Source organism: Notothenia rossii (genome assembly GCF_949606895.1).
Source record: "Notothenia rossii genome assembly, chromosome: 9".
Classification (NCBI taxonomy): domain Eukaryota; kingdom Metazoa; phylum Chordata; class Actinopteri; order Perciformes; family Nototheniidae; genus Notothenia; species Notothenia rossii.
This window is the reverse complement of record NC_136907.1, coordinates 17,271,878-17,296,689: the sequence shown is the minus strand read 5'-3', so window position 1 is coordinate 17,296,689 and position 24,812 is coordinate 17,271,878. Positions and strand designations below refer to the sequence as shown.

The window sequence follows — 24,812 nt, the reverse complement described above, 5'->3', positions numbered from 1 at the left end:
GTGTTAGAAAACACAACCCTCTCTATTTTCCTCCATATCTCTTAAAAAGGGGCTGCAACGGATCTGATACAGACTGATCCAGATTTGAACACTTCTATGACGTCACAGAAGTGGCGCTACGGCTATTGGGCCAACTCCACCAATCAGGAGGAGACAGCCACGGACATTGCCGTTCGAAAGCGCTGGAGACGCTGTAGTACATATGCCAGGCCTGTAGATGATGCTGTTCTCACAGAATCAGCCCATGCAAAGACAGTGTTAAATTGAGCGAAATGAGGAATGGCTAAAATGCATGATCTGTTTGGTATTTTGAAAAATAAAAAGTATAAATATGCCTTATATAGGTATGGTCCTACACTATATTATTCAAATATAGCATGATAGGTCCACTTTAAGCTAAATGTACAGTATGGTCCACCGTCTTGTTCATTGTTCAATGTTTTCTCTTTTTTTTGCCCTACACGTATGTCTCTTTTTCTGACATCATGACCATTTTCTATGTTATTGCTCATGCCGGTACCATCCTTTTTTATTGGGTCTTTAATGTAAAGGAAGCTGTTTAGGATAAATGTGTTTGCCCTTTGAACTATTGAATGTTTTCATAATCAAAGTTATAAGTGTCTGTGATAAACATTGAATAAAATCAAACCATTACTTAGCTTGGGATCGTATCACAAAAATGGTGATGTAACAGACGTGTTAAAAGATTTTACACACCTCTCTGCCTCATAACCAGTGCTGTCTACACCCTACCAACTACCTAATTGTCATACTGTGACATTGAGGCTTTAAACTTAAAAGCCTATGAAATTCCTACTGGATTTTGTTGTGTAGAACAAAACCACATCAAGGTGTTCCACATGCATGTAACTTGTAACTGGGATTTAGCCTGGCAGCAAACAAACAAAACAAAAAAACACAATGCATCATATTGGAACAAAAAAGCCTGAGCTTTAACCCTGAAGCTAGCTCAGTGCTTGTTGCCAAGGGAGATACTGAGTAACAACACTCAGCTGGGAGTGTGCAACTGAGCTGAGCCGCAGAATAAGACCTCACCTCTGAGAATAAAGACTTTAGAGGTTTAGGATTACCTGCTCCTCTGTCATTACCTTCTCTCTCTTTCCCGTACGCACTCGCACTACAAACATGTTTGACTGTTTCAGCTTTCTGAAGCTGTCAAAGGTGCACTTTCAAGGTCTGCTGAACAAAAAACTCTGTCTCTGGCTAAATGATATTGGCTCCAAGTATGGGCGCCCTTAAAGGAGGGATGCAATTCTACCAAATCGAAAAGGTTCAGGCTTACTGCACGGAAACTGAAAGAAAACAACTCAAAACTTCTCTCTGAAAAAGATAACTAATCCGTCAGGTTTGTTTTTTCATTAAATCCCTGTCAACTCAAGCACACAGGAACTAACACACAACACTTCTGTTTTCATTTCGGATCCGTCTCAATAACAAAGATCAGATGATTTATAAATAACTGAGAAATACTATTTTTGAAACTTTCATTTTTTGATTTTTTTTTGTTTGGTGTTGTTCTTTCCTGCTGCACAGCTGTTCTGGTGGATTTGATTCCCTAGAAATTAGATGTTTAGATACCTGCAATGCAGAACAGATAAACATGTACAATATGTGGGCCCATGGTTTCATATAAGTGTTTGAAATACATATTAATACAATCTTTCTTAACAGTTAATTAATGCCAACAAATCTGCAAACAGCCCAAAGCTCTCGCTGCGTCACTAAATGTTCCAGACTGACATTTCTTACTTGAGACGGACAATGAATCATTCTCTTTATTCCTTCCTGCTATGAAAATGTGTGTTTGTCATCTTCTGTGTCCATCCCATATGCCCTTCATCCTCCCTCTCAGTCCCAGCTTTACGTTCTTTCCTCACCCACGCCTCTCTTCATCCTCGCTTGTACTTTCCCTCTGTCCTTGTCATCTTTCATCCAATTCAAAACTGTATTACCTACTCTAGTTTAATCCTCTCTTTTTGCTGCAACCATCTTCTCTTCTTCATATTCCCTGATTTCTCCACCCCGTGCTGCCCACCAAAAATCTCTGCACCCCTTTTGCCCTTGACAAATACTTGTTCATATGTTATTATGCATCACCTGCTTTTCTAAACCTTCTCCGTCCGTCTGCTTTCTCCACGCTTTTCGCCCCCCTCCCAAATCCCATTCTCTCCTTCCTCCCTTGTAAACACGTGTGAACTGCGCCCGACTAACATTACAACAACTCCTCCGCATTTGTAGTCCTTACTCTGATCAAAATAAAGTTTCATCCTTTTGAATATGGAGGAATCAAAATGAATAGCCCCTAAGGTGTTTGTTTAGGTTTTTGGATGTGAGCAGTTGAGCTGTTTACAACATTTCAGCTGGGAGCTAACACACGACTCACTTGTGCTTTCACTCTTTCCCTCCTTCATTCGGTTCCACTTTCGTTCATCCCTTTATGAGATCTGAGTGTTTGTTGTCTTGTTTGTTGAGTTCAGCTTAGCGACGTCACGTCAGTGCTTCAGTTACACCGCACAGACAAGAAAAACAAGTCTAATTTTAAAAACATAACCTTTTACCATAAACAAGCCATCTGGACCCACTCGCTAATGACTTACACAAGTAAACAACACATCCTCTGAGTGCATCTATGGAAAATATGTCTTAGTTTTTCACAGAAAACACAAAAGCTGAAGTTATCCAACCATAACGGATTATTTGGTTGTACTCTGACCTTGTGTGGTTGGTTTTTTTTGTTCTATGAATCTGCTGCTGTATTATTTCTTTCAATTTTTCTCTTTTCTATCCCTTTTCCTGCCGTGTTTATCTCCTTTGTTCTGAGAGAACATTTTCAAAGCTGATGAAGGTGGATGCTAGAGGGGATTTTGTCGAGATGAGAGGATAAAAAAGGAGGAAGAGTACCACTCGCATTCAATCACACACAAATGGCGACGCAAACACTCATCCATATAGACATAAACTTGACATTTTTAAAGAAAAAAATAGGGAGAAAGTGGGGATTGTTCTAGCAAAGAGGCAAGAGAAAGAACAAATCAATGGAGGCATGATAATGAATTATTTCCTCGCCAGAGACGTAGTTAGAGGAGGGAGATAAAAGCAGACCACATGCTGCGCCACTAACAGCCTGGGGGCTGCTGCCTGTGAATTATAGAGCGTTCGAACACACTTGCTGCCCTCGGGAGGCGTCGGGTGCAAAATAAAGAGAAAGGGGGAAACATGGAAATAAGAAAGCTGCAAAGATGATGATGGGTGAGAAAGGAAATGTGTAAAAGGGTGTTAGGTCGAAGCATAGACTCGAAGCAAAGCCCCCCCGAGTCACTGCGAAGCATGGATTTACATCTCTATGGCTAATTAGGGACGTAAAGATGAAATTAAAGTGGTGGAAATTAAAGGAGGATAGATGGAGGAAGGAAATGGAATATCAGAAGGGGAGCAAGGATTTTCAGCATGTGTAATTATGAATGATATTAGACATTGGTTAGAACAGTGAGCGTGTCACCAATGAGAAGTCATGTCCTAATGAGCCTTATTTGATATTCCAGATGTACCGTGACATTTCCCCCCATTACGACATGATCTGCACTTACTGGCCCAGATTACTCAGCTACTGAGAGTCAGACAGACGAAGGAATTACAAGTGCAATTTGTGCTTTATTTCTCCATGTTTAACATACCCAAGGCGGGCCTTTGGTTAAACTCCTTTCTTTGCTCTTCCTCAAAAAAGACACCCTGCTGAGTGTGTCCCAATTAAGGTGCTTGATATAGATTAAGCCTTTGCAACTTAATAAAAGAGTAGTTTGAACTATAACAATATATACTTGAAACATTCAAATATTCTGTTAGTGACTGCATAATGGTTAAGATATGAATTATGGGATACATTCAGAGCCAATATATGGCTTTATTGGTATTTCTTATCTTTTTGTGATAGCAGTACAATCTTTACCTCAAATTCTTAATAAATGGATATTCTTTTTAAAAGATCAAATGTGTCTGCAACTATTACAGTTGTATACATCATCTATCTGTGATATTAAATATGTTTAGCTTTTTTTCACTGCTGTAATTTAGACTTTGGGTGAAATGACTTTCCTTCAACTTGCCTCATCTACTTCATTCATGAATTCACCATGATTCCTAAAATTAGTTCCAATATCCCTCAGAGAAGATGGATTATTTTCGAAATACCCGGCTGTTGTTTTAAGTCAGGATGGAGAGAGCAAACGCAATAACAAAGCAAGAGAAAGAGCAGATATCAAGCTATAATTGCCCCCGAATGCCTATAAACAGATATGAACGTAGAATCTGTGAATGTTTTATTCACCAAACAATAACCAATCTATTGTTCTTAGAACTAATAAAAAACAGTAATATAACAAGGAGATAGATGCTTTATCACTAAGTACAGAGATCGAGACAGATGGGATCAGATCAACTTTGATTAGCTGCAACCTCACGATGAAGGCCAGATAACTGGAAGTAATTGCCCAATATATAAATTGTTAGGCTTAAGCGGTGTGAGGCATATGTTTGACTTAAGAGAAAGCCAGGCTAGTTTTAACCCTTGCTTTCAGATCTTTATGCTAGGCTAAGCTAATAGCTAATGGTGCAAGGCCTAAACGAAATAAACAGACATGACAGTGGGGTCCCAGGTCAGTGTTACGGGGGCATTGACCCCTGTTGGCCCCCCTAGAACCGCCCCTGGATGTACTACACTTTATTGCTAATCCTTAGCATTACGCATTACATAATGTCTAGATGTTTAGAAAGCATTGATGTCTCAGCTGAGAGTTTCATTGAATAGTGCTTCAAAGGGCCTCTGATGCTGCACACATTAAGTGTATTTGTATTATCATAAAATAAATTGATAGCCCACTGTCTCTATCCTTTGAGGAGCTGTCGTTTTTTTTTCATTTAGACAGACAGTAAATCGCTTATTCTTTCTTTATCAAGGGCCTCAACAGACCTTATCTGAACGCCCCTTCATTTTTGCTTTCCCTTCGCGCTCTTCTTTTTATATGCCCCCCTCTTACGTACTAAAGATGTTCACCTTAGTGCAGTGTTAAGCAACGAGATATTACATCCAACAAGTATTCAAAGCCTTCATTTAATTAAAAATAAATACTATGGTCTTAAAGTATTCTCAAACAAGTCCCTATTATATCCTTTTCCAATATAGTTGCTAAACCAATTTATTTCCTTTATAACTTACTGGGTAGCTAAGTAGAGCAGTACTGCAGTATATTATATGGGTTGTAAATGACTTTGAGTGTTAAATACAAGTAGAGGAGGAAAATGTACCTTCAAAATGTAGTGGAGCAGAAGTATATGTATCATGAAATCTAAATACACACAGGTGAAGTACACATATTTTAAAACAGTATTAAGGTGCAATACTTAAGTTAATGTACGTCTTACATTCTACTACTGTCTGTATCTCACATAACACAAATCCCATCTATAAACGTTGACTGTGATCAGGGTTCATATGGCCGACTGTTTTGCTTCTCCTCTTCTATTCTCTCTGGCTCCTCTCCCCCTGGGAATTACCTGCATCAGCTAAGTGTCGTGCTAAATAAATGATCCAGGCATTAAAGAAGACAGCCCCAATTGCCATGACGACTAAATGAGCATATCTCACTATTGTCTTCAAAACGGACTTCTGAAAGACCACTGACTATGATTAGTACAGAATAAAGTATGTGCATAACTGTATGATAAAAGCCTATTCTCCATAATTTTCTATTATTGATTACACGAGTGCCTGTATGCTAATTATGTGAAACTGGCAGGAAATATATAACAGCAGGCGGCCATACATTTATGATTTAAGATGAGAGATGAAGCTTTAGCACTTATACAGTATAACAATACATTTATCTAATTATAAGTCAAATCAATGCAATACATAAGCATATCAAATATGTGTAAATGCTGCTATTCATTACTATTACTTAAAATAAAACTGTTATTGATAATATTCTATTTGCTGCTTCCAACAAATGACTCGGAACGTTTGTTGACTTTAATTAATTTGTTGTAATGTGCTGTATTAGTTGTTGTCTATATGATTTGATTACAAAGAAGATCTGAGGTGTATGTGAATATACAATAATGTGCCATACAAATATGTTATCTCCACAGGAAATACATCTAGTTAAAAAGCTACATATATTCTTAAAAAGGGGATTCATTCATTTGGAGGGTATGAACATACAGTACATCAGAAGCTTTCCAAACATAGATCACATGGAAGATGAGTTACTTCATAAACAGCAAACAGCAATATACATCTTATCAACAAATTCACATATTTGTTATATAAAATCCATCTTTCTCTCAGTGCAGAATGTAAAGCTGAGACCAACGCCTCAAAACACACACACACACACACACACACACACACACACACACACACACACACACACACACACACACACACACACACACACACACACACACACACACACACACACACACACACACACACACACACACACACACACACACACACACACACACACACACACACACACACACACACACAATTAGCTTGAAAGGTCCATTGAGCGGTAATGAGGCATCAGACACAAACCAGGGGGAGAGGGAAAGAAAGGAAAGAAGAATAAATGAAAACAAAGAGTGTTGAAAGTGGCAAAAAAGTATGAAAGAAGATGAATTGATAAAAGAAAAGGACATGGTCGAGATAACATGGACAGGAACAATAGATAGCTCAGGGGAGGGAACAGAGAAGGGAATGCTATTTTGCGGGTTCAGCGGGAACCTCTAAGACCTCGAGTTCAAAGTCACTTTGTTGTTACAGAGCTTAGCTGGAGGTCTCTCACCCTCTTGTCTGTCAGAGAACGACAGACTCTCCTTGTAAAAGTGATATCTGATCTCAGCAAGATCATTTGTGCAGATTAAGGCCAAACTTGAGAAACATAAAAGAACAAACCTTGAAGGTAGCCGCCAGGCAGGAACACAAGGATGTTATATTGCTGCAGAGACATCGGAGCTCTCTTAGAGCTTCATTGGATACATAGGCCTACAGGGAGTAAAATGGAGACAGAGCCCAGCGAGAATAATACATAACCGGCTGCATTCCTGCATTGTATGTTACCTGCAATGGATCACGATTGAAATTCAATATTTCGAATGCGATCTCAGTTTGTGTGCATTTGTAGTAGTATTACCACAATAAAATGCTAAAGATTTGTACTTAATCAAGAACCACCATTTTTTTCTAACCTTGTCCTAAGTGCTTTTTTTTTTATGCCTATATTTTTAAACATGCAGGATTCAGAATGTAAACCCGATTCTTAAGCAGACACCTCCCTATAACTCCAATGCAGTTCTTAAATGTTGCACCAGTAAACATAATTGAGGCAGTGATTTAGAAGGTTTAGAAGTTACAGTATTATTGATTCAAGGAATCTAATAAAAAAAAGAACACTAAAATAAAAAAAGGCAAAGCAAATCCCACAAATATCAAAGGTGCAAGGTAATAAGCATTGATATATAAGCTGACATATTTATCTTATTTTTAAATCACTATTTCTTTTGAGGCCATATGTTGAGCTCTGCTTGCTGTTCATGGGAATATGGTAATATTTTACCTTTGGATGAATACACAATGTATTGATTTATTGAAATGGAATCATTTATATAAGCATTTGTACCATATGCCGTTTCATTTAATGTTGACCTACACAAATGTGCAGTACATACAGATTATAACAACTGACATACAGCCTTCTATTCACACTTGTAAACTGTTCAACAAACCTTTTGACCTTTTTCTGACATGCCTGACATGCACTTCTCAGCAGCAGACCAATTACAACCGTCTCATTTCTTTCTCCGTTCCTCCTGCTGTCCATCTCCCTCCAGACAATCACCACTGGCTTTTATTTCTTCTTCTTGTATTTCATTCCCTCTCCTCCTCCTCCTCCTCCTCCTCCTCCTCCTCCTCCTCCTCCTCCTCCTCCTCATATATTGCGCCTATTTCTTCAACATTGCTTCTACTACACTCTCTTTATTAATCTGCTGAGCGCCCCTGCCACAACTCTTCTATTAATAGTAGTCATGGGATACAAACCCACAGTGGAGGAAGTTGAGAAAAAATTATTTGAACAAGCTCTGAGGGGAAGAACTGCATGTGGGAGAAAGACGAAGGAACAATGGTAACAAGAAAAAAACTATCCTGTTCCTAATTAGATGCTCACCAGCTGTGTGTTTTTGCATTTAAAGCAGGACCAGTGGCTCATTAACAACCTAACAACTAATGATTGTGTTAACATACACTAACAAGGGTACAACTGCATAGTTCAACTTTATACATCAATCTGAAGAGGAATCAGCAACCTTGACATACATTTAAAATACCAAACCAGTCAATCCTAAAATGAAGTAGAGTTTAATCCCAGATTAAGTGCATGTTAAAGGGTGTTGCACATACTGTACATACTATATTAAATGTCTGTTCCCTTGCTTCTTGCCTTCAATATTTGATGCTGTGCTGCTTTACGAAAAGTCTGACTTTGATCTGACAATAAAGTAGTATGATATCGTAATGTACTACAAGAGGCATTTTAAAGTGGAGAGAAAACTGGGGAATTATTCAAATCATATTTTATTGAAAATAAGTCATTTTGAACTCATGACCATTGTTGTTTATTTTTGCTCGGCTGCTTACTGTACATATTTATCACTGCGGGATCAGAAGGGTCTCCAACAGTCCAAAAGATCCTGCATTAAAGACTACTTCTTTTGTTTTTTATCATAAAAACACAGCAAAGCCACTTGTTTCTTGGCAGTAAGTTAAAGCTTTCTGAGAGCTAACACTGCTTTCCAATAGTGCTTACACTGTCCACCTTTCAGCCATAAGGACACAGCTTTAGGCAAGTTAGCTTTAAGACTTTTTGTATGCCTCCCTGAATGTTAGAACAATTTCAGGCAAAATGTTCCCATTATGTATATCTGCCACCACCATTTTCTCAGATTTTACAATGCCCATGTCAAAGCAATGTTTAGGTGTTATGTCAAATTATTTCAGACTTGTCTATCAAGTAATGCCTGATTTTAAGATTGAAAAATTCAATGACTTTTCAGACTTTAAGAATCTGCAGAAACCCCAGTTTTCCATCTCTCCCTTCTATTACTCTCTCTCTGTGCCCCAACTCTCACTCACATATCTTTCTCACGTACATGTTTTGCATCTGTTCATTTTGAAACAGGAATAAAACACTTGCTTTGCAGTTAATGTTGGTCTGCTGTTCAGGTAACAGAGCTTGTGACCTCTCCCATGGGGCTTTTGACTAGCCCACTTCCTTGAAAATACTTAAATATACAATATTTTGTCAATACTTAAATATACAATATTTTGTCAATTACCGATAACATACTGTACAGAGATCTTTATTTTTTTCCATTTCGCCCAGCCCTGCTGTACAGGACACTAGATCTCCAGATATGTGAAAGATGATATTATGAATTCTCTGACTACACATTTACAAAGGGTTACTCTCCATACATAATGCACATGCAGTCCATGTATCACCGCAGGGCCCCTGGATATACCACACATGTATCCACCTAGGAGCTCTGACCTTGTGTGACCGTAATACCTGCAGGTTTGAGATATCTACAGTAAGCCACTCACCTGTCGACTCCACAGCTTATTCAGTGTTGTATTTTATAGAGCGCTTATTGTGAATAATCTCTGCTCGGGTATCAGTGCCAACGTTGGCAAAGCAAAAACCTTCACATATGTTAATGTGTAATTACAGAGTTTCTAATTCAGATACAAAGGGCACGTGCAAAAGCTGTCCCATAATGCTGACACTGTAATAACTGTTAGGAAACAGAGCTGATATATAGCCATTGTGCTGTTAATTGTCTTTCAATATGCTCTATGGCTTTAAAAAAGTTCATTCGTGCTTTTGCAGCATAAAATAAGAGGTCATTCTCTGTTACAATATACATGCAAAATGTAAAAGGACGATCATTGTGTTTTGGTTGCCTGGAAAATCAAGCAATTTGCGCTTGTCAACTCTTAAAAAACTTGTGACAGGCATCTCTGAACAAAATAAAAGATTAAGCTCATAACCATTTCATTTTGATTGCGGGTAACAAGGTAGCCCATCAAGTAGAGCCCCATGTAATTGATCTTCTCGCAGTGGTTGGGTTTGAATGCAACCCGCGGCACTTTTCATCACCTCTCTCTCTTTATCTTCACCTTTTCTACCGAATAAAGCTAAAAAGTAAAGTAATTTTTTTTTTTTTATATTGTGAAGTCCCCATCAGTTGACTAAATGCACTTTCTAAAGGATACAATAAATATGTGTTAAATCTCTATTCTTCATTGTGTGACTCTAACCCTACATGACATACTGCTAGTTACTTATTCAATCATTTAGGGATGAAAGATGATTCCATATTTTTCTTGATTTGACTAAAACACTATCTAAATACATGTACATTTGAAAGAAATAGGTGTTTAAGTACACTCTACTTAAAACAGGTGCCAAGGAGGCAGTAGAGTAGAGAAAAAAAAGTACATTCCAGCAAGCTGCTGGCCTTGTAAAAGGTAGAATAAAGATGACAAATCAATAATAATGCAATCATCTCAGCAGTATACTCCAAGCATATTCCCTTTTATTCAATTTGTGGCCTAAAAAAGAAAGAAAGATGGACTTGGGTTGCTTTGTGTGCCTGTATGGTTTTTATACAGTGAAGAAGACAACGAGGCAGCCAAAACCCCATAATCAGCATTTCTCAACAAGTGCAGTGACTTTAAGAGCAAGAAAGAAGCTGGAGTCTTCTCTTTGGGAAACAGCCAATATGGTTTGGTTCTTACATCGAAGCTGCAGGACAGAAGTGAGGATCAGCAGAGGAGAGTCATTCAAACTAAAGAGAGATTTCAAAGTTCATTTTTTTAACTCCCGTGTTGTGAGTTAGAGGAGGGTCTTCATAACATGAATACAGCTTGATTTCCAAATGCATTTCCCATTATATCAGACAATTTCATCTTCTCACATCATTTAGATTATCATTATATATATCCTTTATTTAACCAGGTAAAAGACTCATTGAGATTAAAATCTCTTTTCCAAGAGTGACCTGGCCAAGAAGGGCAGCATGTACAAAGTTACAACAGATAAAACACAGACATGACAGGCAGACAAATACAGCTGTAAAACACAAATAAAATGACACAATAGTCAGTCAATATGCAAAGTAAAACAAACTATTAAAAATCATTGAAAACTGGCAACATTTAAAACGATTTTAGGAAATACGAGCACTCACATCTACCAATGATGTCGTGTTCTCTGTCCTTTAAGATGGACCTGAATTCCCCCATAGTGATTAAATCCTCATTAATATTCAATTTTCCAAGCTTATGACCATAATGCACATTTCCACCCTGCTAAACACACCTGTGATTCCTGGCTGATCAGCTTCCCAGACCACTCACAGGGGAGAGTCCATCCCAGGAATCACACACACGCTTACACACCAACTTAGGCAATTCAACACCATCAACATTATCCAGAACACCAGATGCACCACTCAACAATAATTACTCCCACTTGGTGTTGCTTTTCTACAGCCCAACACTTAACCTTGAGCGTCATCTGATCAATAGCTTGTTTTATTGTTCCCAACCCATTGTTTCAACATACAATTCATCGACAAACACGACCTAGAACCCTGAAGCAGGCCATGCAATGTCTGATAACTGCCCATCTGGAAGAAGAGGGCAGTGTAACAGAATAATAGCAGGATAGTTCCCACTAAAGCCAGTCATTAGAAGGCTGAATTAGTGGTGAAGCCTAATGGAGCTGCACAGGCTGAAGGTAGAGCTTTAGAAATGGCTATCTGCCACAGCTAACTGCTGGTTTCATCAACTTTAGCTGATTTTAATGCCATTTTGGTTTAACATCAAGGTTATTTCGCTGCATATTTAAATGAGACAAAAAGTATTAAAACAGGAGTTGCAGCAAGTTGCCATGGTGTCCAGCAATTTCGATGCTGATATTACAGAAAACGAGTGGTGGAATAGTGGTTGTTGGTCTTAATAAGGTGGAACCTGCGTGCACTCTCAGCTGCTGCTCTGCCTAAACCCCAGCGGCTATTACGGCTGTACCAGATGCTATAATCATGGCTGGGTCTGGGCACAGTGGCTAGTGTTCAATTATCAATTTATCCATGGCTGAAACACTTTTATCCTGATGGCTGCTGTGGAGAGGCTGACTGGATGAGAGGTCACTCGGTTCTACATAGTGTTGAAAGAAAAGCTGTGTTTTTGATTGTATTGTCAAAAAAAGTAAACCAATTAACAAAAAAGTGCAAACTTGTAGGTTCAGCAGTCATTGTAAATAGGCTTTAAGTTAATTATAAATACATTTATTGATGTTCACTGTTTCCCGACATTAAAGTATAATGTATTGTTTTACAGGATAACATTGAGTCTGTACGGAAGAAGATTAGATCCACGTGTAAAACAAAATGGATAATTTTATATTAGTTTGGAGAATAAAGTCAAGATCAAAATTCTGTGAGAGAAAAAGTTTTATTATTTTCACATGTGGCCCTAATCCTCGCTTCAGTAACTCTGTGATAAATCCTTTGTGCCTTTTTTTTTTTTTTTAGAGAACAGGGGATAGGAAGAAAATAGGGATAATTGGACTCACGGAAAGCTGTGTAGAACTCGTGCAGGCTGAGGTGTCCGTCGTTGTTGTAGTCGTCGTAACGCAGAAGGTCCTGCATGGTGCACTCAAGCAGGCTGTCCTCCAGGTGCTCCTTCATGGAGATCTAACACACAAACACACATGGAGAGTTACATTTTAAACGTGAGATGAAAAGAAACGGCAGAAAGACTTGTGGGAAAGCCAGATGATAATAGGCTACTATCACACACAGCTATACATTTCTCATACCTTATCAAACCTTTACTTATCGTTTCTCCCATGCGTTCATTATTTTTATTCTACGCTTTCATTCTAATCTACTGGGAGATAGGAGCACATTATGCACATTACCTGTGAATGTAAATCTAACATATTTAAAAGGGGGGACACCACAGACATTTAACAATTCAATATACTTCTATTAGGTTGTCTGGGCTTTTTTTTAATGAATATGAACATCTGCACTCACATCTGGAGTTCGGAAGAAAAATTATACATTGCATTTAAATTCCAGCCCCCGCTGACTTATTACAAATGAAACAAGAGAAGTAAGTATGAAGACAAACCAAGGCTGACTGGTCAAATCTGGATTGGACTGTTTCAGTGATTTTGAGTTTGGGGAATTACAATTTTGGTGACTGAAGCAGCACTTGATGCTTCATTCAAGTGCTACTTCATTTCAGTCAAGTTATGCTTCTGACGCTTCTGATGTGTTTGTATATGTTCTAAGGAATCACAAAGAACTCAGAAATAAATATATGAATAACTAGTATTATGAGTTTGCAAATCAATCACGTGTAATGAATCATAACGAACAGGTACAGTAGCAACAGAAACAATTGGAGGACTTGGAACAGATTTTACAATCAACAGATGGATAAAACTACATTTGCATGCATTCTGTACAGTATTTACCGTACGAGTTTCTGTTGAGTTATTATCTAAATGGAAGTTTTGCTGCTATATTCAGCACAGCCTCCTATTGAAAGCTTTTAAATGTTGCTGTTCCAAGTGCTACAAGAAGTGGCAATTTGGCTTTCCAGCAGAAGCAATAGTGATTTCAAATGAGTTGCCTGCCTGAATACATTTAGCATTATAAGTAGTGCTCAGAGTGAATATTGTATTCCACCCACAATTAGAATTAGATTTCAATCAGACAGAAAATGCCTCATGAACATAATCACCAGAAAAACAGAAAGTGACTCACTCTGAGTGTGATTTATATTTGTGAAAATGGGATGGCTAAAATATATAATTAGTCTTGTAAGTGCTGTTTCTGATTGTTTTCCATTTTAGGAAAATCTCCACTCTTACTGTTCATGCTTGTGCACACTGCACCTGACTTAATTTGCAGATGTTCCCCTGGGAAGAAGCACCACTCACTCCTCTGTTGTTTGTCATTTACGAGCCCTCTCTTCCATTTTAGCGTTGTGCCTTCCTCAAGGGAACCATCTTTGAATAGGTAGTGTTAAGCAGTTTTAGGGAGATGAACAGAAGGCTGAGCTTCTGCTCAATAACTCTAGCAGCAGTAAATTGTGTTAATGCTGCTGCTTTTGTAAAAAGGAATAGCTTTAACTAATAAAAGTGAAAAATGCTGAAAGCAGGTCCATCTTTGTCAAGTTAAAGTCCTTATTTATAAACAAGACACAATGTACTATCATTTCTTCTAAGCCCCCATAACTTATTACATAACATTTTATTTAGCTGATGTTTTTTTCATCTAACGCTACTTACAATGGGTGCATTCAACCATGAAGACAAACCCAAAATAGCAAGAATCCTGCAAGTACATTAGCTTTCGATAAGCTAAACCATTGTAAGTGCTACATTCAAAAATGAAAATTATATTTTTTGCAACCAAACGTGGGTTTTTAGTCGAGGAAAACATGTATAGACCTTCTGCAGTCCTGATATCAATGGGGAGCTCGTTCTACCATTTAAGAGCCAGAATAGCAAACAGGCATTTTTTAGGGGTACCTGGGTCCCACTTTAGATGAACGTAGGAAGAGCCTTATCGATTCATTTTTGTGGTTTCAAAGCTGAAAATTACTGTTTCATAGTCAAAAGGGTCCTGGCTACACTTAAAAATAAACAGTTAATGAATACACAGTATACAGTAATCTCTACTAGCTAAACCTTTCACTTTTCAATCACATTTAATCTGCTTTTAGAAACCCCAAATACTACTTCTTAAACATCAAAATATGGTTAAAGCTGGGTGGAGCAATGGAGGAAAAATGTGTACGATGACGATGTCAAATACAAAACTAACAGCCACAGCCTCCCTATTAACCAACAATAAGGCTCTTTTCATTGTATATATTAATATTCTTTAATTAGGGTGTTTTAAGGGAAGTCATTCTAACAAGACTATAACTTCGTAGTGTAAGTTCAATGTTTAATTCTCTCTGCAATGATTTCAAAGCCTAAAAATACAGCCTCTGAGCTTACATATTTCCTCCAATTGATTCTGTATGGCGCTGCACATGTGACATGGCAGATTAAGGGATGCGACAAACTGTTTATATCCTTGATGCCTTCAGCAGACTGCAGGCATGTGTTCCCTGACACAGACTGATCTGTCCTTAGGCATTGAAGTAAAAACATTTCCAAACCAAAGTAAAGAACTTTACTCTCCAAGACGCTATTGATAAAAGATGGATGTGAACATGGAGACAGTTTTGGATGGATGACTGGAATTCATCTTTGAATTGCTTTGGTCTTTAAAAGCATTATCTCTGTGAAAACGCATTTATGAATTCCTGCAGGATAAGAATGTCTTATCTAAAGACTTCCTGGCCACATCTCAGCATTAGTAATTGCCAGCTGTGATTGATCAAAATCATTTGATGGATCTTTTAGTGCAGCTCTGTCAAAGAGAGATTTTATTATTTATATATGCCGCTGGAACTAGGCCAAAGAAGTTGCATAATCATTTTAATCTACATGCGGACAAAGTGTGTTGTCATTCACATCTGCAGAGAGATGACAAAATTTGAAACATTGTGGCATTTATGAGACTACATTTAGTGGCGCTTATTAATCTTGAGCTGCCTGTTTTTTCTTTTCTATCCTATAGCCACTTCTTTAAATGCTCACATAAGTAGAAAGAGCTTTTGAAACACTTGTAATGTTTTTAGATTGTAAAGCCTTTGAAAATTCACTCATACAACTGCATTCAGAAGTGACTCTACAATGGTTGACTGTATTCTGGCAGAAGTTACTGAGATCACAACATTGGTTCAAAGAAGTCTAATTAACATCTATCTCTGATGCCCATTTCCTGATACCAGATGATGCCCACAATAATTTAATTTCCTCACTCGGCAAGTGTGAATGCCAATCCATTTTACAGTTCCCCCCTCAGATCCTGGTGGTGAGATAACCTCAATTAGCATGTTTCTTTCTTAAAGAGGATTCAATGGAATCTAAAAGGAAACTTTAAACTGTTAACGTTAGCTGCCAGCTTTGTTATTTAGCCAATCAAGAGAGTTCTGCCCGCCAGCTGCTAACAGCTGACATAAAATAGTTTTTGTCCTGCCAATTTCAACACAGATTTGAGATTCAAAATGTAGCATTATCAGGATTATCAATAGTGACTTTACTGCATCTTATCAGATTTTAACGCGTCTCTGGGTACCATAGTTTAGGTAATAGTAATAATTCTGGTAGGGAGACAAACACATGAGAAAATATCTGATCAACTGTTTTTTTTATGTGTTCAGATATAGGTTAACATTTCAATGTAGAGAACTTAATTCAAATAATAACCAATTCTTAAAAAATGATGGTGATCCCTGAACCGCAAATGTCTTTAATCTGTTGTTTGCTGTCAACACAAGGTCTCTTAGAGAACAAACTAAGGTTCAGAAAAAAATAAATGTCCAAAATCATATCTTAAACATTCATTTGTCAATCCATACAGCTATCCTTTTAATATTGGATCAACTAATAATTCAGCTTGATACCAACCTTTTCCAGCTCCCCACTGACCAGCCGGCCGTCCTGGTCCACATCCAGGTATTTGAACATGGTGTCCACCCGTGCTCTCTTCTCTTCCATGTCTCTCTGCTGGCTCTGCCCTCCATTTTTCAGCCCTTTTGGTTGCATATCCAGCAGCATGCTTTTCAGCCTGTTGTACTCCGACATGGTGCATGCGTTGCCTGCAAGAGGAAACACACAGATATGGAAGAAAAGACATTTGATTAACCTCAATTATACAAGCCAAAGCCTTTTTATCGTAGCTGTAAATTGGATTTAATGTGTTTGTGTGTTTTATAGAGGGAGGATAGGAAAAGAGGGATACATAATTTGTATGTGCATGTGCGAGTGTGTCTTTCCTTAAGTGTTTACTCATCCAATTAATTACAAGTAATCCTAGAATCCACAGCAAACAAAAGGTAAACACCCTCATTTAGACCCTTTCAAGCTTCTTGTTCCCCTTTGCTATGGGATTAAAGCTCATGTTTCAAGCCGAACTGGGCGTCTCGCTCCTGATTTGCTGCAAGGCTTTGCCTGATGATGCACTCAGCATTTTTTTTCACAATGTAATAAATAATTATGCGAAACACGTCTGTGCCATGCTGTGAGGGACTTGATCATGATGGAGAGCAGGGAAGCCGGTTTTCCTTTTCTTTTGTATCACGTCGCTCATTCAATTTATTATCGACTGAACCTGATGACAGTATCAGAGGCGTTTGCGGGAGGGTGGGAGGGAGCAAGACCTACGTGCAAGTCTGAAGCGTGGTGTTGAGAGAACAAAATGTGAAAATAACTCTCTCGTATGAATAAATCATTAAGTGATGTCCCTGCCCGATCACGGCAGAGTAGGAGACCACCCTCTGAGAGTACACAGGAAGGGAGCTCATTGCCTAATCTCCTCCGACAACGCAGCAACTATCAAAGCTAACAAATGCAGAATGGGGGAACAAGATAGACCTAAAATAAAGACTCTTAAAGTTTAGTCCCAGCATCTCCTTTTTGTTCCAAATCCATAGCCATGGGGAGTGCTGCCAAAGCACATCTACGTTTGTTAGCACAACTGTCACTGTGGGGAAGTCAACACGGGTTCAACAAGGCTACAGCAGAAAGGTAATATCTCCCGCTGTGATACTTTATGTTAAAGTGCATATTAAAAATACACATATGTTCATGCTTATGCATAAGAACAAGCACACACACACACACACACACACACACACACACACACACACACACACACACACACACACACACACACACACACACACACACACACACACACACACACACACACACACACACACACACACACACACACACACACACACACACACACAAAGACAAAGACAAACTCAACTTAAAGCAACATAAAGCTTTAATGAGCCTTAACATGAGTGTGATTATTCCCTTACATTGACTAAGTGGTAGTTATTCTCTTATTTTCTTGCTTCATAAAGATATGTAAAGCAATTTTTAGGTTGTTCGAAAAACAACCTTTGGGCCTTCCCTCCTTTGGTGAATTACTAGGAGCGAGCGACAGCATTTATGAAAAAAAGCGTGTGGGGTGTTGTTCTTGGTGGTGGAGATCAACACAGAAAAACAGCATCTAATGTAAAAGCAGTCATCAATCCAATAAATCTCAGTTTTCTGTTCTTTATTTCAGGGAGGATTGCATGATGTTCAACCTTAATTCACACAAAAACACTATTTCAAAAAAACCAAAGAAACCAAAGCACAATGAACCACACATAGGTCTCAACACTGGCTATGGTTCTAATTACTACAACACAAAGACACATCCCCACAGCAAAGCCAATGCGCACTCCTCTCTACAGGCTGGCAGTCAAGTCAAGGTCTTGGCTAAATCCTTGTTCAATGTTATTTCTGCGGGGGAAATGAGGCGTGAGGTGGATCAGACATGAGGGATCATCACCTAACTGTCATCCCTGTCCCTGCTCTAGGAGGATAGAAACAAATTAACACCCACACAATGATTAACATCATGAGGAGAAAACTCTCCGCTCTGTGTTCAGACATACAGTACTTTGAATAGATGTCATGATTTTTTTTTTAAATAGGCAATTTTTATTTAAAATAAAGGAAATTATGAAGGCCCCTTAAAGACTGCAAGAGGACTCATGTTGCTGCACTGACAGCCAAAACTATTTAAATAAAATGTATATTATTGTATAGTTTGGTGTGATGAAAGACTAGATATTGTCTAATATTTCTGATATTTTAAGTGTTTTTCCTGCTTTTCAAGGTAAAGTGACATCATTTTAAAGTTAATACAGTATGTCCACATTATATGACATGGAAAACCGCCTCATCCAAAAATACTTTTCTCAATACCGCCCAGCCATAGGTTAAAGGTGGGGTAAGTAAATTTGAGAAACCGGCTCGAGATACACTTTTTGTTATATTCCATGGAATGCTCTTAACATCCCGATAGCAATGAATATCTTAAGTGCTTTGACAAAAAATCCATAAAAAATGTCATCTTTGGAAGCTGTAGTACTGTAAAAAGCATGACCAATCATTTTAGCCGGCCCGGCTGAAATAACTAGATGGCCTACCTGCCTGTCAGCCTTCCATCTCTGCACAAACTTATCTCGTGCCCTCATTGGTCATGTGCGCGTTCGTGTGTGTTGGAGGAGGGGCTCTGTAAGGAAGTGGCAGATTTGTTCCGGCTGTGTATTTTCAAATTCTAGCGCACTCGAGCTGGTTTCTCCAAAATTACATACCCCACCTTTAACGTAATCATTACTTTAATAACCTCCTTATTCCTGCGGGTACACCTTCTATCCTCTGGTCATGGTTAGAAGGTGAATGTTACACCTGGATGTTACATTGAATCACGCTCACCGCTGCTGTGAACATCCTTTGATTCAGTCTATCTCATAGTGCTGAGCGCAGCAGCTGCAGCAGTGGCAGAGAAATATATGTCTGTATTACAGTGCATCCACCCCTGACTCTAACACTGTTTTATTGTTCAAGAGGGACCAGAACTCTCTTTATTGCCCGTTTGAAATGTTAGCTGTTTAAGTGAGTGATCCGAAGCTGCTCGCACCATGGACGCCCAATGTCCCGGAGACAGAGCTCCTCACCGCCGCTCAGAGCCTCCTCCAAGCTCACACTTTATAAATGTCAGGCGGGGGGAAAACAAACAGAGGGAGGAAGAACCGGAGAAGAAAGTCCCTGATATGCTGAGGGAAGGGAGTGTAAGAGAGCACAGAAAGTAATGGACATTTAAAGGGCTAAAATCTCTCCAATTTAAAACACATGACATAACAAATCGTGGGGGATGTGTGTGTCCTGTTAGCTGGACTTTTCTATATGAAATATACCAACACTTAAATCAGTAGCTTTTCAAATAGTGTAATGATGAATTCCTCCATATTTTCCTGTATGTTCGTAGAGGTCGATTTTAATGCAAGGTCTTGTTCACTCTACAATATAAGCAGGAAATACAACAAAACATGTTTTATTTTATTTTTGAGTAAATCTAAAAAAATGAGATTGTGAGTTTTCAAATGCATGTAAGGGTCAGAATATTTTATGTTTTCAAACCAATGCATAGGCTTCTAAACATGGTGTGAAACATTTTCCTAACTGGCAATCATCCTGGTCTGATTGGAAAAAGGCATTTCCTAATAGCAGAGCACGACCTGTTGTCAGAAAGGCTCAGAAACTGATTTGATGTTGGTCTGCGGTAAATTGTTGCTCCAGAACAGCTTCTTCAGAATTCCATTGGATCCACTTCGATTCAGATGTGTATGAATCAAAAACGCTGTACTTATTGGATGAGATCTTGGCTCTGGCTAAAAGATGGAGGGATGGAAAAGGGAATCTAAGGCATCAATCCTTCAGATGATGAAACCTCTCTGCCCTACAGGATGTTAAAGTGCTCAGTGTTACATTTATGTCTGCCTGACCTCCTCTGGCTGAAATGAAGGGATTATTTACTGCCATGCCGTGTGTGTGCTGCTAATATGTGATGGTGATGGACCTCCCTTCCAGATAATTATGAATATGATGGACACTCTTTGCTCCTGAGGGCGGCAAGGTCTAAGAGAGCTAGCCAATCTCTGTAGGGTGACACAAGTCACAGGAGAGCCTCGTATTGTATGATAGCTGTTGGCAGCTGTTGAAATCGGCTTGCTAGCTTCATAGTCTATCCAGACTTTCCTCTGAGACAACTACAACCTTTAACTTTTTTCTATTTCAATATCCTTCAAACTGTATATATTAGAATGTTTAAGTGGTAAGGAACTGTACTTATTTCGAAAGTCTCTTGTATGAGAAAGACAGCTTGTTGGCAGTAGGTTAAAGGTTAATGAAATCACATCACCCTTCAATATTAACAGGGAATGGGTGACATTTCAATTAATGCTGAAACAATTAGTCTATTGAGAGAAAATTGGCAACAACTTTGACGATTGATTAACTGCTTAAGTGATTTATAAAGCAGAAATTCACCTACATTCCACAAACATTTTCCACTTGAAGCTGCACAAGGGTGACACATGTCATGCTTTGCAAAAAGTTGAAGTAGTAAAATTGTTTTTGCCTTGTTTTGAAGGTGAATTGTTATAGCACTTAGCACGGTGATACATAGCTCTTATTGCTATTGATCACTTAATGACTGCATATCCGGTTGCAGTTTCACTATAACTTTTCTGATGTGAATAAGCAGCAGTAGTAACTTAACAGAGTTTTGATAGGATTGCAATACTCTTTCAAGGAAATGGGAGGCTTCTACCAGTAATATAATAATAAACAGTAACCCAAGCATGGTGGCTGCGCAGGAAATACATACTCTGCCAACAATTAGAGACACTTAAAAGTGGGGTATGTAAATTATTTCAGAAACTATTTTTGTTATATTCCATGGAATGCTCTTAACATCCCGATAGCAATGAATATATTAAATGCTTTGACAAAAATACATAAACAAATTCATCTGTGGAAGCCGTAGTACTGTAAAAAGCACGACCAATAATTTTAGCCGGCCCATAAAAATAATCTGTGCACAAACTTATCTGGTGCCCTCATTGGTCATGTGCGCGTTCGTGTGTGTTGGAGGAGGGGCTCTGTAAGAAAAAATCTGCCACTTCCTTACAGAGCCCCTCCTCCAACACACGAACTTGCAAAAGACCAATCAGGGCACAAGATAAGTTTGTGCACAGATGGAAAGCTGACAGGCAGGATTTTTTGTCCATTGCTATCGGGATGTTAAGAGCATTCCGTGGAATATAACAAAAAGTGTATCTCGAGCCGGTTTCTCAAACTTAACTACCCCACCTTTAATAAAGAGCTAAATTGAGATATATCTGCCAAAGAACGTAGGAGCATGTATTACAGCAAATATGGAATTATAATACAGAAAATAATCTGAGGAAGCCCACCACCGTAACCCAAGCAGCATGAGAGATACTGAATTCTGCAAGAAGTGCAATACAACAAAAATCATAGATATATATTTCCATAAATATGAAACCATGGCATAACACCATTATTAAGAAACAGCTTACACAGCATCCAACTACAAAGAAGAGCGGGAGGATGCTTGGGAGGGGTAAGGGTGTGTGTGTGTGTGTGGGGGGTAGAGTATGAGCTGTCAACTTATTAAGACCTCATGTGCAGTTTGAATGTGTTTTGGGATTGGAAGAATCAGCTTTGAGATGATTTATCATGGCAAGAACAATGTCTATTTTAAATGATTATCCCATTTCAGAATCAGACACAGGTTTATTGCAAGTAGGTTCATACATACGAGACATTTCCCTTGGTGTATATGGTGCATACATTCACACAGTCAAAGAAGACACATTGTAGCAAAAGGACCTAAAAATAGAGCAATTAAAAATAACTATTTTAAAGTACTTTATAACATTAAAATATAGAGAAATATTTACATGAAAGATACCAAAAAACTACGTACAGTATAATATGACAAAATACTGAATTGAATTGAATACAAATTAAGTATATGCAGTATTGTTATGAAAAGTGGAAAGATGTGAAGATATAACAAGAGGCAGCTTTGTATACAAATGTGCAACATTCGGAGGATTAACAGACAGTATGGAAATGAACATGATATTTGTTTGTATAGTCTGCAATGTATGCATAGAGTCTATGATGTAGCTGAGGGTAAGTGTCAGTTAAAAAGGCCTTGTTAATGAGGCCGGTTGCAGACGGGAAGAAAGTGATATAAGGACTGTTCTTGGGAACTTGTTATTGATAGTGTGAACAAGAATCCAAAGTCAAAAGCAGTAAAATGTGATGATTCACATTAAAGTGACTCACACATTTCTCAGCTAATACATAACTCCTAGTGATTCAAAATGACGTCTCAAGACTTCCTGAGCACAGGCAAAGCTGACGGCTGCCAGTTTGCCCAGCCATACATTGAACAGAGTGGATCAGCGTGTGCTCGGGAAGCCTTATCAGTCGGTGCAGCTTGGCACTGACTAAATGAGAAACCCATTGCAACACCAAAGCTATTGGCAGAACAGTGAAGGAGAAATAGTACAGTAACATCCACTCCCCGCCTGCCTGTCTGTCTGCAAGCCTATCGTCTCAAACTGCACATCAGCACTCTACACATCAGCCCTTTGCCTCTCTCTATCTCTATCTCTCTCTCTCTCTGGATCCTACTCTCTTTCCCTCTCACAGAGAATCCCGTCAGTCTGAGGAGGAATATAACTTACAGGGACATGTAGAGTTGTGTAGCTACACCAGCTATAGTGATTGCCCTCGTTTCAAAAAGTTCTCATCTTAACCAAATAGTTGCTGGTTTTAAAAAATTGACTTTATTATTGTTGATAATGTTGCTGCTATTCTTTAAAAAATTAATGTTGTTAAAAAGCAGTCTGAGCCCCCAATGTATATATAGTGTCAAAGCACCTTTCTCTCCTATGAGTGTTAATGATCACTGGTAAGTGGTTTTTAAATCATACCCGGCTGATTTACTTAGGTATGCTGTTTGTTAAAAGGTTGCCTGAAAATATCGTTGCAAGACTCCTTTTTTGTTCCTCATTAGTTATAATTAAGCACTTTATTAGCATAAAGTGCACTGCATGGAGGCTGTAATGGGTTTACGCTATATTGAGTTTTTTATTTTATTTTGAAAGAGGAATGCATGCCAGAGTTCTTCATTACTGTTTTCAACTCATGGTATAGGATATCCTAAGGCTCATAAATAAGGCTTCGTATTGGATGTTGGATATTGTTCACATATCACAGTGGCCTAAAGAGAGGCTGGCAAGAAAAAGCTGAGAGAGCTGTTTTCAAAGCAGCAAGCATCTAAAAAGTGAACCATTAGGACTAAAACATCAGCATCAACATTTATCTTTCTTAACAAACAATTATATTCTCTAAGCATTTATTTGCCTCTATCACGATTTGGTTAGACGCAACTTGATGTATGTGTTGACTGGCCCTCACATTAAATACATGGGTGAGGAAAAGTGTATGCCAATAATATAGCCTGCTCTTTTTCAAAAGCGAAACATTTTTTATATTCATTTCCTATTTAAAAAAGAATAAGGTTACATTAATTCACTGGAGTCTGTGTTAACTGTTCTAATACTAAATCATACAAATATATTTTTCGGTCAGGGACATGGCTAAAAAGTCAGATTGGAAATTAACTGACATACTTTCCTTACAGTTGTATGCACAGTCCTGAGAATGCCCAACATTCTCAAATCAAATAGTAACAGAACTGGAGACTGAAAAACATTCAGTCCCATCCACAGCATCCATTAACTTCATCCTCCCCGTACATTTTGAAAGCTTTTTCCTGCAGAAATGTACATAACCGCAGTCAATGCAATTTATAATTATTTTGTGCTCTAGATTTTTCCGGCTCAATAACAATATGTGGTTTCGCAATTGCAGTCGAGTCAACAGCAAATAACCTCCTACCTGCATTGGTTTGGGCAGTAATAGAAACAGAAGACTGGCTAATGGAGACTCAAGCGGCCTTCAGAGTAATAAACTACATGATTACCTGTAGGACCCATAAAGCACATAATAACAGGGTTTGTTCAGTGCACTAGGGTCAATAATATCACAAAGAATAATCAGACCCAGTATATAAATACA

General features: G+C 38.4%; 1 protein-coding gene across 4 annotated transcripts in view; it reads right to left on the bottom strand.

The window, feature by feature from the left end:
* Nucleotides 1-24,812, bottom strand: part of fstl4 (follistatin-like 4) — a 198,869-nt gene that overhangs the window by 44,414 nt on the left and 129,643 nt on the right. For all 4 annotated transcript variants that reach the window (XM_079651561.1, XM_079651560.1, XM_079651563.1 and 1 more), the window contains exons 5-6: nt 16,689-16,879; nt 12,720-12,840 (exon numbers count right to left, since the gene is read on the bottom strand). In XM_079651561.1, the coding sequence (XP_079507687.1) occupies nt 12,720-12,840; nt 16,689-16,879 (312 nt within the window). The remainder of the gene's footprint in view (nt 1-12,719; nt 12,841-16,688; nt 16,880-24,812) is intronic.